Consider the following 13,072-nt stretch of genomic DNA (forward strand, 5'->3'; position numbering starts at 1 on the left):
TTTGTCCCCGAAAGGGGCTCTTTGGAATGGTAGATAATCCCAGACCTTTTCAGATGTTTTCACCTGAAACTGTTTGAATCTGAATAGGTCGGCTGTATGGTTTCCTGAAAACACCAGGGGCCAACCCGGAAATGCATTTTGAGGAACCCATTTAAAATCAGTTTCCTTTCATCTCCCACTCAAAACAAAATGAATAGGACCACTTCCATTGGATTTAATCAGCGCCACCCAAACAGGCATGCATTTAGAAACATGAATTTATCTATTTTCCGAGTTTTTCAGCATTGCTTGCATTTTTCTACATTTGTATTTATCTAAACCCATTTCTGTGTAATATGCCTTTGTAAAATAATAATTACAAATTAAACAGTAATATATCTCTCAATGCTTGTTAAAAGGGAAAGCATCAAATGTTAAATGCTAATAAAGCACCAAATTTCAGTAAACATGGGACGCGAACAATACACAGACCATTCATCTTATTTATTTAGACTAGACCATTCATCTGCAGGCTACAATGTCCAAAACAATGGACTTCAAGAACTTGCTGAGTTTTCTTCATCCCTCTATTTGTTTTGAACATTGTCCCTCCTGATAAGTAGCCACCTGTTTTGGGCCCAGGACAACGACACGAAAGGACCCGTCGGATAGCTTAGATCTTCCGTATGTGGTGGCTTATTGATGGGCTGCCATATGCATGTGTCTGGGAATAGCAAACCCTCATCGATGTATAATGTAATGGTTCTCAGGGATACCAGGTCTGCATTTTAGTGTAAAAAGTGACCTAGTTCCAAAGGCTAAAAAAAGGGCATCTGAATCGGCACATGGATGATGAATTGCATAAAATGGTAAAGCGTTGAGCATGTAACTTGCCTGATAACAGCCAATGACCAGCAAAGATGGATACGAGGGGTGGAAAACGCAGGAGTGGAATTTGTTGCCATTACAGCTCAGATCATGAACACATTCACCTTCACTCCCGGAGCCAAGTGACCAAACCCTAACCGAGTCTTCACTGACAGATGCCACGTACTCACCCAAAGGATCCCAACAAACAGAATGGACTGGCTTTGTGTGTCCCTACAATTACAAACCATATGAGAGAGAGCGACAGAAATGCATGATGTCAGTTAGAGAGAGATGCATAAGGTCAGTGGGAGAGAGATGCATAAGATCAGTTCTTACTCAAAAGTAAAGGCAGAAAAAGGATGCATCGACAAACAGTTTTGATTCCACGTGCGGCTTTAATCAAAATGTTAGAGAGAGAGAGAGAGATGCGTGTGAAAAGATCATCTCAAGCCTTCTTTCTACCCCTTCTGTTCAATCCAAGGATCAACTCACTAAGGTCCTTACCAAAGCTGTTTATTCTTCACAGTTCCATGATCCGTTGGGTAAGCTGAGCATGTCTGAATTCAATGCTCTAGCTTAAGGGGGAGTGTTAGATGTGTGTGTGTGTGTGTGTGTGTGTGTGTGTGTGTGTGTGTGTGTGTGCATGTCTGTCTGTCCATGCGTACATATGTAGATATGTTCATTTCAGTGCTTCCCCAGGACACCATACCCTTTTGTATACTCTTTTAATAAAATATGTTAGGGAGTCGTTTGCTCCCTAACACAACATTTTCCCCAAATCTCTTTTCCCTTCTACACAAAGGGAAATGAAGCTACAATATCCTGCTAAGTTCTAGGCTGCATTTGGATGCACGAGTGAAAGAACCGAATAGCACATTCGGTTTAACCAGGACATGGCACAAATTAATGTTCCTAGTATTCATAACGACAGTGTACCTCAAGTTGCAATTATATTTCTTATTAAGTCCAGCTTACGAGTAGCATAACTGCTATTTGAAGGCCAGATCCTTAATACTGGTGCTACGGAATGAAATTGAAATTTGGTTATTTCCACATTATTGCAATAGTTATTATAGTTCCAAAACTTGTTGACGTTGTCCTTTGCGGAACAAGAAAGAGCCTAACATTTATTTTACGCCAAATGTAGAGAAAGGAAGTTAGCATGTGATTGTGGGTTTGCTGACATGGAAGCATGTCCGCAACAGCTTCTCTGACCCACCACACAGCACACCCAGACTGAAACTAAAATGAGAAGATGTCTACATAAAAGAAAATTAGTAGCATACCATTAACTCAAAGCAAGGATTCAAACATGATTCATGGTACAAAGGGGGGTGCTAACTGGATTTTGGATTCGTGGAAGCAGCTCTCAATCCGTCTCTCAATTTGAGGTAATTAAAGCTTTGACACCATTATTACTCATTACATTGCCATTCCTAGATAGATATTAGGGATAGACTAATAGAACAAGTCCCAGTAATATGATTTTTGCTCTAAGGCTGGAAAATCCGGTATCCATTGCATTTGGTTTGCATCTCTTTCTAACTAGGTAACATGAGTGATATGAAAAGGGGAATCAATTCATGCGAGTGGAGTAAGAGAACCCAAGCCTTGTACTCAGCATACCTTTTTCTGGGCGTTTTGTGTTTAAGCAATTGTATGACATGGGGACAATTGCTTAGTGCATCCCTGTTTCTTATCTGTCTTTTTCTAGACTCATTGCTTAAAATTTTCCCAAAAAAAAAAAAAAAGAAGAAGAAAGAAACAAAAGGGGGCCATGTACTCAGCAACAGGCTGAACCTTATAGCTCCAAAGTCAATTGGATGATATGGACATCCATTTGTTGAATTAGGACTTTTGACCAATCACTTTAACTCTCCATTAGATGTCCACCAATCTGCTATTTACGATTATCTGTTTAGTGTTATTTTTATGTTTATCACCAATCTATTGCAGCCAATAACTTAGATGGTTTTCCTCATATGAAAGAGAGCCACATTCACATTCCTTTGTATCTGTTAATAAACAAACCTGTAACGAGTGCCGGCAAGCTTGGGTCTCAACATCCAGTATGGATACAACATTTTCAGCGGCAGCTGCAAGATACCTGCCAAGACGGGGTTGAAATCTCATCTGTGAGGTCCCACCCTGCGCAAATAAACAAGACTTCATATCACAATCAGAGAGTAATCAGCTCAAATGATAATTAAAGACAAGGCCTACCAAAAAATGCAAACTCATGAACCAGCATTTCCAAGTACCTTGAAAACTCTGGCACAGCTTCCATTATTGATACTCCAATACCGTATTTCATTGTCTCCATCACAAGAACAGATGAGGTCCTCCTTAATTGGGTGGAAGTCCAGGGACATAACAGAGGCAGAATGCCCTGTAAAAGTGCGGAGTGAATAGTCTGGCTGCATAAAGGAGTTAATCTTGTCAGGAGAATGTCTGTTATGTTTGGAATTTTCAATTCTAATGTTAAGCAGAAGCTTAGATAGATTGCATGGCCTCATCCATAGATCCAAAAAAGAATTTTGGAATGATCACATCAAGAAACCATATCCACAGAACAAGCTTTTCTTACCAGTGATGCTATTAAAGAACTAACCACCTGGGAAAATCATACTTGCTACTAATGATAGTGAATAAATAACCAACTCAAAGTCAAACCAAAGTCCAGTATGCTAATGAAGAACATGACATGGAAAAAATAAAGTTTTTAAGCTTTAACATTGCTCTGGTATTAAAGATTACACAAAATGCACATAAGCATGTTTGTACACATGCATAGACACCATGGCGTCAATAAAATTTTAGAGAAGCCCATACGGTCCTAAAATTGGCAGTCATTAAGAAAAATTCGTCAAGTGCAATCTATTGCAACTTGATCATATCTTTAACAGCAGAAGGGAGCGGGTCCGTTCAAAGAAAAGGAAAAGAGAGTGGTCTGGATTTGGGCATGCAGCCATTTGCAAATAGAGGGAGGGAGGGAGCGAGCTATGCTAGTTATTCAATTCTCAGATTAAGTCCACTGGCAATTTTACTAATGAAAACTTAGAATGCTTTGACTAAGAAATCTGATTTTACAATGATCATGATAGAACCACACCTAGTGGTGGCAAGATCAAGAGGTTTGGAGGAGTGTTAAAGGGATGCATCCCACCACCGCCACCTCAGTCTCTTTGTTTTCTCATTGCATGGTTTTGTAGGTTAGTTATTTCCCTCGGTTCCAAAACACCCTATTGCCAGTCGAAACCCATCATAAAATGTCGACTTGGAGTAGGGAGAGATTTTCAAATACATAGGATTTGCCTTAAATTAATTAAAAGCAAGTAGACAACAAGTGTTTTGGGCAAACGAAACACCTACCACTTTCCCATCTCTTACCCAAGGTTCAAGCTTGATATTGAACTGCAGAACAATTATGGATTTTTCATCATCGTCGTCAACTAGGGTTGGCTACACGAATCCTGTTCCACCATTCCACTCTATCACAGACCACAAACTCATTTGGACAATAGGTCCTCAAGTCTTTTCGTACTACTACCTCCCCACCCAGGTCCTTGTGGGCCTTCCTTCCCCTTGCCCTTTTAGAACCTTCAACTTGAACCAACTATCGGTGTAGTTCTTGGTCTCTATTACACATGGCTAAACCATCGAAGTCTACTTTCGCTCATCTTATTACCTATTGGTGCTACTCTGAAGTTCCCTCACATGCATTCATTTTCCTCTTGCCACTCATAAATCTCAACATCCTGATTTCAGCTACCCTCGATTATAGATTTTTAAAAGGAAAATAAAAATTAAAAATTAAAAATTGTAAGTCAATATCTAACATTCAGAGGGGCTTTCTAAATAGTCGGTGCAGACTTGTTCTTCTTCAGAAATTGTCTGAAACATTAACTGCTTATCTTTAATGGTAAGTCAACAACTTAAAGTGAAAAGCTACATACCTGGCCCCGCAAAAATAGGTCATTGAATGACTCACCATCATTTTCAGTCAGAAACTTCCTCGATAAGGGCCAGATTCACTATTTTCCAGGATGCGATGAAAAGCATGAGGAGACAGTTGGCCCATATACAAGTTTCTTTTAGGCTCGACATCCCAAAGTGCCACATTGACAAGGGCTGGGGAAGAGAAGCAGGAAGGCTACCTTCCACCTAAAAAAGTTCTGCCAAACAAAGACAAGTTTGCACTTCAGCTGTATCAGGCCCAACACATTCTAAGACAACCATTGTGGTCGCCAGCAACAACAATGGCTTACAATGCACGACCGTCACCAAGTGACATTCTCTTCCAACAATGATTTTGACTCGGATTTCAGTCCACAATACCATCACTAGCAACAATGAAGCTTTGCCAGTTGCCACTAATGAGCTTCCAAAAGCTTCTCCCAAGCTGTCCTCCAAAGGGTTTTCCTTCTTGTCCAAGGTTCTCCATATCCACATCGACGAGGGTTGGGGAAGAGAAGCAGGAAGGCTGCCTTACACCTAAAAAAGTCCTGCCAAACAAAGACAAGTTTGCAGTTCGCTGTATCAGGCCCAACACATTCTAAGACAACCATTGTGGTCACCAGCAACAACAATGGCTTACAATGCACGACCGTCACCAAGTGAAATTCTCTTCCAATAATGATTTTGACTTGGATTTCAGTCCACAATACCATCATTAGCAACAATGAAGCTTTGCCAATTGCCACTAACGAGCTTCCAAAAGCTTCTCCTTAGCTGTCCTCGAAAGGGTTTTCCTTCTTTTCCAACGTTCTCCATATCCACCAAGAAACCTTCATCTAGACGAGGGTTCCAAGCTCTGTACATCCTCAAGCAGAGGTTACTCCAATTGCCAAACTCAGAAAAGGATTTACAAAGAGTTGTTGGAATATCACGAACTTCATTACTGACTCGAGGGATCCATTTAGTCAAAGCCACAAGATACAAAACTTCTCGACTCCAATCCTCACATTCCACATCATACATCACCACTATTGTCCAGATCTTCAATTGTTTCCATTTCCATCTCAACCCAAACTCGTACCAAATCATCTCAAATGGTCCACAATAAATCATGCACACAGGACCTTTGGGGTTCATACAAAAGATTATAGAGCATTCTTCTATTACGTCCAACCTTGATTCTGCAATGGTAACTTTCTACTAGAAAATTTATTATCATTATTTTATTTTATTTTATTTTATTTTATTTTTATTTTTTTATTTTTTTATTTTTCGAGAGAGAGAGAGAGAGCAAAAATTATTAAACAGGGCCAGAAGGCCAACAATATATAGAAGCTATATACAGCAGAAAAAATACAGCTATACACAGGACCCAGGGCCATAGGCCTGCCAAAAACAGAAAATTACAAATCATCCCAGACCGATCGGGCAAGATAACACTCTTTCAACACAGAGCAAAGTGCCGTCCACTCGATAACATATTTTTTTACCTTAGAGAAGACTACCGATAAGCTTCCCGAGGAATTGTTAAAGCATCGGTTATTCCTCTCTCCATAACGCCCACATCCTCGCAAGCACGCTAAACGCCAGACGCTCCGCCCAATCTTAACAATTTTGCTGCCCTGCCATGCCCAGAATAAGTCGGGAAGGGACTTTGACATCACTCATGATATTCCAAACAGAGACTAGAAGTAATCCCAAACCCCCCTCACGAACAAACAATGGATGAAGAGGTGGTCAACCGATTTGCTATCCTTCCAACAGAGAGAGCAAACATTGACAAGTACTAAACCTCGTTTGTGAAGGTTATCAATAGTAAGGATCTTGTTCCATCATACCAACCAAACAAAAACCACAACCTTCTCTTAGGGGCACCATATGACCAAAAGAAAGACTGCGATGGATTAGAGTTCATCGGAGAGCATCTAGATAGCAATGAGTAAATGGATTTAACTGAGAAGGAACCCGATTTGTCTAGAGACGAAGATATTGAATCCTGCACCGAGCTAAGCTCGATCCCCAAATGACGCTCCAAGAGAGCGAGAAACACAGCCTCCTCTTCTTCCTTCAAGTGCCTTCTGTAAGGTGGAGTCCACACGTCGGATCAGCCTAGCCGAGAGAAGCAACGGGGAACCGATATATTCAAATCCAAGGAAATCAAAGCTAGACAAGGGTATAGCTCCTTTAAAGGCAAGTCCCCCAACCAAGTATCTTCCCAAAACTTCACACACTTCCCCCATCCCACATGAAGAACCCCACCCTACTCTTGAAACGACATTCCAACTCCACTATTGCCTTTCACAACCCTGTAGCCTTGTACAATGTAGATTTTTTAAGCTACCAACCTACCTCCTCAACCCCATATTTTCTCACAATAACTTCTTTCCGAAAACTCTCATTTTCTCCTTTGAATCTCTAGAGTCATTTGCCAAGAAGTGATTTATTAACAGAAGCCAACTTCCTAATCCCCGCCCTTTGCTCACCTTTGGCCGACACACGTCATCCAATTCATCAAATGAAATTTCTACTTATCCTCAGCACATCTCCAGACAAAATCCCTCTTATCATCCTCACCCCCCATAGGACATTTAGAAAAAAGAGAAAATAAAATAAAATAAAATAGCAAGCTAGAAAGGGCAACATTTAATCAAAACAAGCCTACCACCCATAGAAAGAGGATGTCGCTTCCAAGAGGATAGTTTCTTGGCAAACCTTTCAATTACCCGATCCCATAGGTATTTTAGAGGTTTCCCAATGCACAACAGGACCCCAAATAAGTAGTGAGAAAAGAGCCCGGTCTACAACCAAACACTACAGCCAACTTTTCCACCTCCTCCAAAAGAATGTCAATGCCCAACACTTCACAATTTTGAGAATTCACCTTCAAACCCGAAACTACCTCGAAGCAAATCTTTCTCAAATTATTAACATGGACCTCATTAGTGTCGCATATCAGAAGAGTATCATCATCAACAATTTTGAGATGCGAGACTTGGAGATCGACCATAAAGCTATTTATCACCCCCATAAAAACACCTTTCTCCAGAATTCTATTGAGGGCTTCTGCCACCACCATGAATAGGAGCAGCAACAAAGGATCAACCTACCTTAAACCTCTTGAGGACTTAAAGAAACCTTTCGACAATCCATTATCTAGGACTGAGAATTCGGTTGAACTCACACAAGTGGATATCCAACTTCTCCATTTGATCCCAAAACCAAGTCGCCCGAGCATACAATCCAAGAACTCCTAGTCCACATGATCATACGCCTTTTTCCAAGTTACACTTACAAACTAAACCACCACATCCTTCCTTGAATTTGAAGTCCAAGCACTCGTGAACTATCAAAGCACTATACAAGATTTGTCTACCTTCAACAAAAGCACCTTGAAATTTGGAGATGATCTCCTAGGCACTAGTTTGAATCTAGACAACAATATTTTAGCTAAATCTTATATAGGTCCTCAATCAAACTAACCGGCGGCCTGAAATCCTTTAAACTGTCAGCTCCCTCCTTAGAAATCAATGCTATGATTGAAGCACCAAATTCCGCCGCTAGTCTAATGCTCTCGAAGAACTCCCAAATGAAAGCTACCACATCCAATTTTACTATATCCAAAAAACTTGAAATAATGCCAAGGGAAAGCGGTCTGCGTGACTACATCTAATGCTTTGTGATGAGGGCATCTGAGCACCTACACGAGTTTATCGGAGGAGCAGAGTTAAGGCCCCAGCCCCAATTTCATTATGGTTGGATGATCATTACATGGGGCCCAATGGACCCAATTCAAGTTCTTAGCCGTGTTAAAGACCCCACATGCATGCTTGTGCATTGTTTAAGACCCCATACTAGGAAGATACATGTGGGTTGCTAATTTGGAACTAATTGATACATCTTTGGATTGTTTGGATATCACCCAGCCTGACCTAGACCACATTTAGAGATTTCTGGTTTAGGTGGACGAACACTTTAGTCTACACATCTGAGCCATGGACACGTTGGACTACATTCATCCAGCCGGTTAATCACGTGGGGACGACATGTGTGTACCTATTGCACGTTGGAGATTATCCTTGTGTCGTGTGGCACATCTTTATTTCTGCTTTATTTTTCAATTCTATTTTAGGTTATTAGAGATTTATGTTTTGATCTTGATCGTGAATAGATTCAGACGGCAAGAATAGCTCTAGATTTGGGGTTTGCTTAGGTTTTCTTATAGATACTTGTTTGAGACTTAAGATGATGGACATATTAAAAGAAATTCCTCTATATTTCTTTTTTTGAGCAAGAAAACTTCCTGTGAATGGAATTTGGTGTGAAGACATTAAAGTGATTCCAAGTTATCTTTCTTATTCCTATCAAGGTATTTCTTTATTCTCTCTTTCAAAACCTCTTTTTTCATCGAATTTTTTTTCTTCTTCCTCAAACCCTTACTCCACCATCATCAATCCAACTCATCACCAACCAAAACGAACCTAACCCCACCACATCATCCAGACGACTGCATGGACATGCCCGTACACTACATGGACCTATCCGTACAGCCGAACAGCCTCCCCTCATTGATCATTTCTCTTCTTCTCTATTTTACCGTAACCCTAGCATTTTATAAAACCCTAAATTCCCAATTTCTTGATTTCCAACCCAAACCCTAATACATTTAAACCCTACAATGGGCAAGTGAATTCTCGAATCTAGAACGAGTCCTAAGCTAGATGGAAGTTCTCTACCTTCCATTGGGCCATTTTTGATCAATAGCCTTAAGGATCTATTTTACAGGATTGTAATGTGGTCTTGAACTTGAGCTTAATTAAATATTTGATTTCTCTAGACTTTTTGTAGATTGGCTTTATTTTATACTTTGATTTACTTTGGTAATCCGTTAATTAATTTATTTGCATCATCCTAGTTTAGGCTATCTATTCTGCACCAAATTTTGGTATCAGAGCCTAGGTTAGCATAGGGTTTAGCGAGTCCATTGCATTTGAGTCTAGTGTTTTCATATTGTCGTGTCTAGAGTTAGCAACTGTTTCCATCTTCATCACATTGCATTTAGGGAATTTAGTTGCCAGTCCTTCCCAATTAGTGTGCCTAGTTTATGCTCACCCGTAGTGGGCGTGGTTTTGGTCTACACCCTATAATGAATTCGGAACAGCTTACCGAAGCTATAAATGCCATCAATAACCGTCTCACGACCATCGAGACCCAAAGTAAAACCACCAATAACCAACTAGCAGCCCTCTAAAATGAAACCAATACTCGCATAACCAAGTTGAAAACTTCCCTCTAAACATACCATAAAGATTTGGAAGATGACCAATCCCAAGCGGAAGGTCAATGTAGAAGATGTGAGAGAGGGCATGGCCGAGGTGTTGGCCGTGGTAAGGGGGCATACCCAACTGCCCTTAGAGAGTACCAAACCCTCCCTAAATCCCAATGAGCGAGGGATGAAGAGTGTAAAGATTGAAGCGTCAAGTTATAATGGTCGCTTGAACCCTAAGGCATTCCTCGACTGGCTTACAGATATGGATCATTATTTTGAGTGGTACGATATGTCCGATAGCCATTGGATGAGGTTCGCCAAGATGACGTTGGTAGACCGAGTCCAAGCCATCGAACTCGATCCGATCTGATGCACTGATAGTCTGACCCAAACCGAGTCCGACTCGGTCTGGAAAACCAAATCGAATCAGGTTGGGTACCATTCGGATCGAAAGAGAGAAGGGATTGATCCAAACCGTCCATCCATTTAGAGAGCTTGTCTTAAGGCTTGTGCCAAAAAAATAAGACAGATCTAAAGATCAGTTGGACCACACTGGAAAAAATAGTGGGAGATTGATCATTTACCATTGAAACCTTTTTCAGATCACGGAAGTTTCGGATCAATATGAAATTTGTTTTTCCACTTTATCCATGTATTTTTAACATTATTAACAGATTAGATGGAAAATAAACGTTATGGTGGGGCCATGTAAGTTTGGTCTCATTTGAGCCGTTCGTACAACTCGGAGCTTGAGGCGCGTACGCGCTCGTCTTTGCACGACACGTATGTACAACGGCTGTCACCAGATGTAGGTTGCGTGTGGGAGGCGGATTAGCTACTGACAGGTTGAGACGTAGCTAGGCTCCTTGGCCCCTACTGAAGTGACGTGACCTGTGGGACCCGTCATGATATATGTGTTGTATCCACACCGTCCATTCATTTGGAGATATCAATTTAGGGCAGGAGCCAAAGAATGAGTCAGATCCAAAGCTCAAATGGACCCCACCATAGAAAACAGTGGAGATAGTGACGCCCACCATTAAATTTTTCTAAGGCCCACGGAAGTTTTCGATCAAACTGAAATTTTTGTTTTCCCTTCTTTCATGTCTGTCTTAACTTGTGAACACATTGGATTTTAAATAAACATCATAGTGGACCTTAGGATGGTTTCAACGGTAAAGTCACTCTTCCCACTGTTTTCTGTGGTGGGGTCCACTCCAAATCTAGATCTGACTCATTCTTTGTCTCATGGCTTAAAATGATCTCTAAAAATTGATGGACGGTGTGGATACAACACATACATCATGGTGGGTCCCACAGAATCCGATGATGTCGCTTCAGTAGGAAGTCTCGCCGGATACTCAACTTGTCACTTTTTGCGTGTGATACAAGAAAGTAATTTGAATTTATCCAGCAAGGCAGCAACATACGGCTGTATAGTTGTCCACTTTAAGCGTGAATGCATGTGGTTGATCCACACCGTTCATTCGTTTTTTCAAATCATTTTCGATTATAAACCCATTGTTTTGTTAGAGGGAGTAGATGAGTGGTAGAAAGAGAATGAGAGGGGAGATGTTTGCATATGAGAAAAATGACGGATCGGATCTAATCGGATCGGATTGAATCCAATCGAATCGGATTCCCAATCGGATCGGTCCGGATTGGCATTGAACCGAACTCGATCCGATGAACGGTCGGATCAGACTAACCCTACTCGAACCGCACCGATCCAGGCCGTCGGTTCGGTTCAAATTGGGCCGAATCTGGTCGGATCGGGTCAAGCATGCCTAGCTTTGCTCACGGTTGACTGAGATGAAAGAGATCTTACAGGAAAGGTATCTCCCCCTCTTACCATCAGAGGCTCGTGGATCAGTGGTAGTCCCTCCGTTAGGGATCTATGCCCACGGTTGATTACATCACAAAATTTGATGAGTATATGATACAATATTACATCAAGAAGGACCAGTTAGTCACCCTTTCTCGCCTTAGAATGGGCCTCCAACCCAAGCTTCAGCATGAGCTTATTCCTCATGACATCAATACCTTAGAGTGTGCATATCAAGTGGTGCAAGAACTCAAGCAGTATCTAAAACCACAATTACGCAATTCCAGTGTTAAGGCCACTCCCCAGAGAGTTAAGCCTAATTTTGGGAGTCATTTTAAAACCCCTACTGGCACTTCATCCAACAATCAGGATGTGAAGGGTAAAGGTTTAGCTAGTACTAGCTCGACAGGAGGTGAGCAAGCGTGGTGTTATAACTACAAAGGATACAGCCACTTTGCATACCAATGCCCTATGAAAGAGCAAAATAAGGCCCTCATGATTGGCGAGTTGGATGGGGATGATCAAGGCGATTATGAAAAGCCTATGAGCCCGAAGTTGGTGCTAGTGATGAAGGAGCTGAAGAAGTTGAGGCTGCGCCACTTATAGTTGTTAGATGTGCATTGCCCTAGGCCAAAGAAAGTGACGATTGGCGCATGAATTCAATTTTTCATACTTACACCAAGCGTGGCGACAAAAACTATAAAGTAATAATTAATAGTGGCTATTGTACCAATGTGATCTCCACTAGCACTGTATCTCATTTGGGTTCGAAGCTCATTCCTCTCTCTCAGCCCTATCGAGTGTCATGGGTTAATATGTCATCAATGTTGATTTCTCAGCAGTGTCTTGTTCCCATTCAGTTTTTCTCCTATAAAGACACGATGTGGTGTGATGTTTTGCCTATGGATGTAAGCCACATCATTTTGGGTAGACCTTGGTCGTATGATCGTGATGTAACACTATTCGGTCGTTCAAATATGTGTTCTTTTATTTACGAAGGTAAGAGGATCAGGTTAAATCCTCTCCAACCCAAAAGCGCCTTGAAAAAGGAGAACGTGAAGAAGGGTGACTCAAAAGATGTGAAGAAAAATCATCCTAAGTATCTCTACATAATAAACGCCAAAGAGTTTGAAAGATAGATTAGAGTTTATTTGATGGTGTACGCCCTCGTGGCA

The 13,072-nt window shown here is 41.2% G+C and overlaps 1 protein-coding gene across 2 annotated transcripts in view; it reads right to left on the reverse strand.

Annotated features, from left to right (window-relative positions):
- Positions 1–13,072, reverse strand: part of LOC131255344 (transcriptional corepressor LEUNIG-like) — a 67,760-nt gene that overhangs the window by 604 nt on the left and 54,084 nt on the right. For both annotated transcript variants that reach the window (XM_058256048.1, XM_058256046.1), the window contains 3 exons: positions 3,111–3,266; positions 2,881–2,997; positions 874–1,080 (listed from right to left, as the gene is read on the reverse strand). In XM_058256048.1, the coding sequence (XP_058112031.1) occupies positions 874–1,080; positions 2,881–2,997; positions 3,111–3,266 (480 nt within the window). The remainder of the gene's footprint in view (positions 1–873; positions 1,081–2,880; positions 2,998–3,110; positions 3,267–13,072) is intronic.

Source organism: Magnolia sinica, chromosome 1 (assembly GCF_029962835.1).
Source record: "Magnolia sinica isolate HGM2019 chromosome 1, MsV1, whole genome shotgun sequence".
Lineage (NCBI taxonomy): Eukaryota > Viridiplantae > Streptophyta > Magnoliopsida > Magnoliales > Magnoliaceae > Magnolia > Magnolia sinica.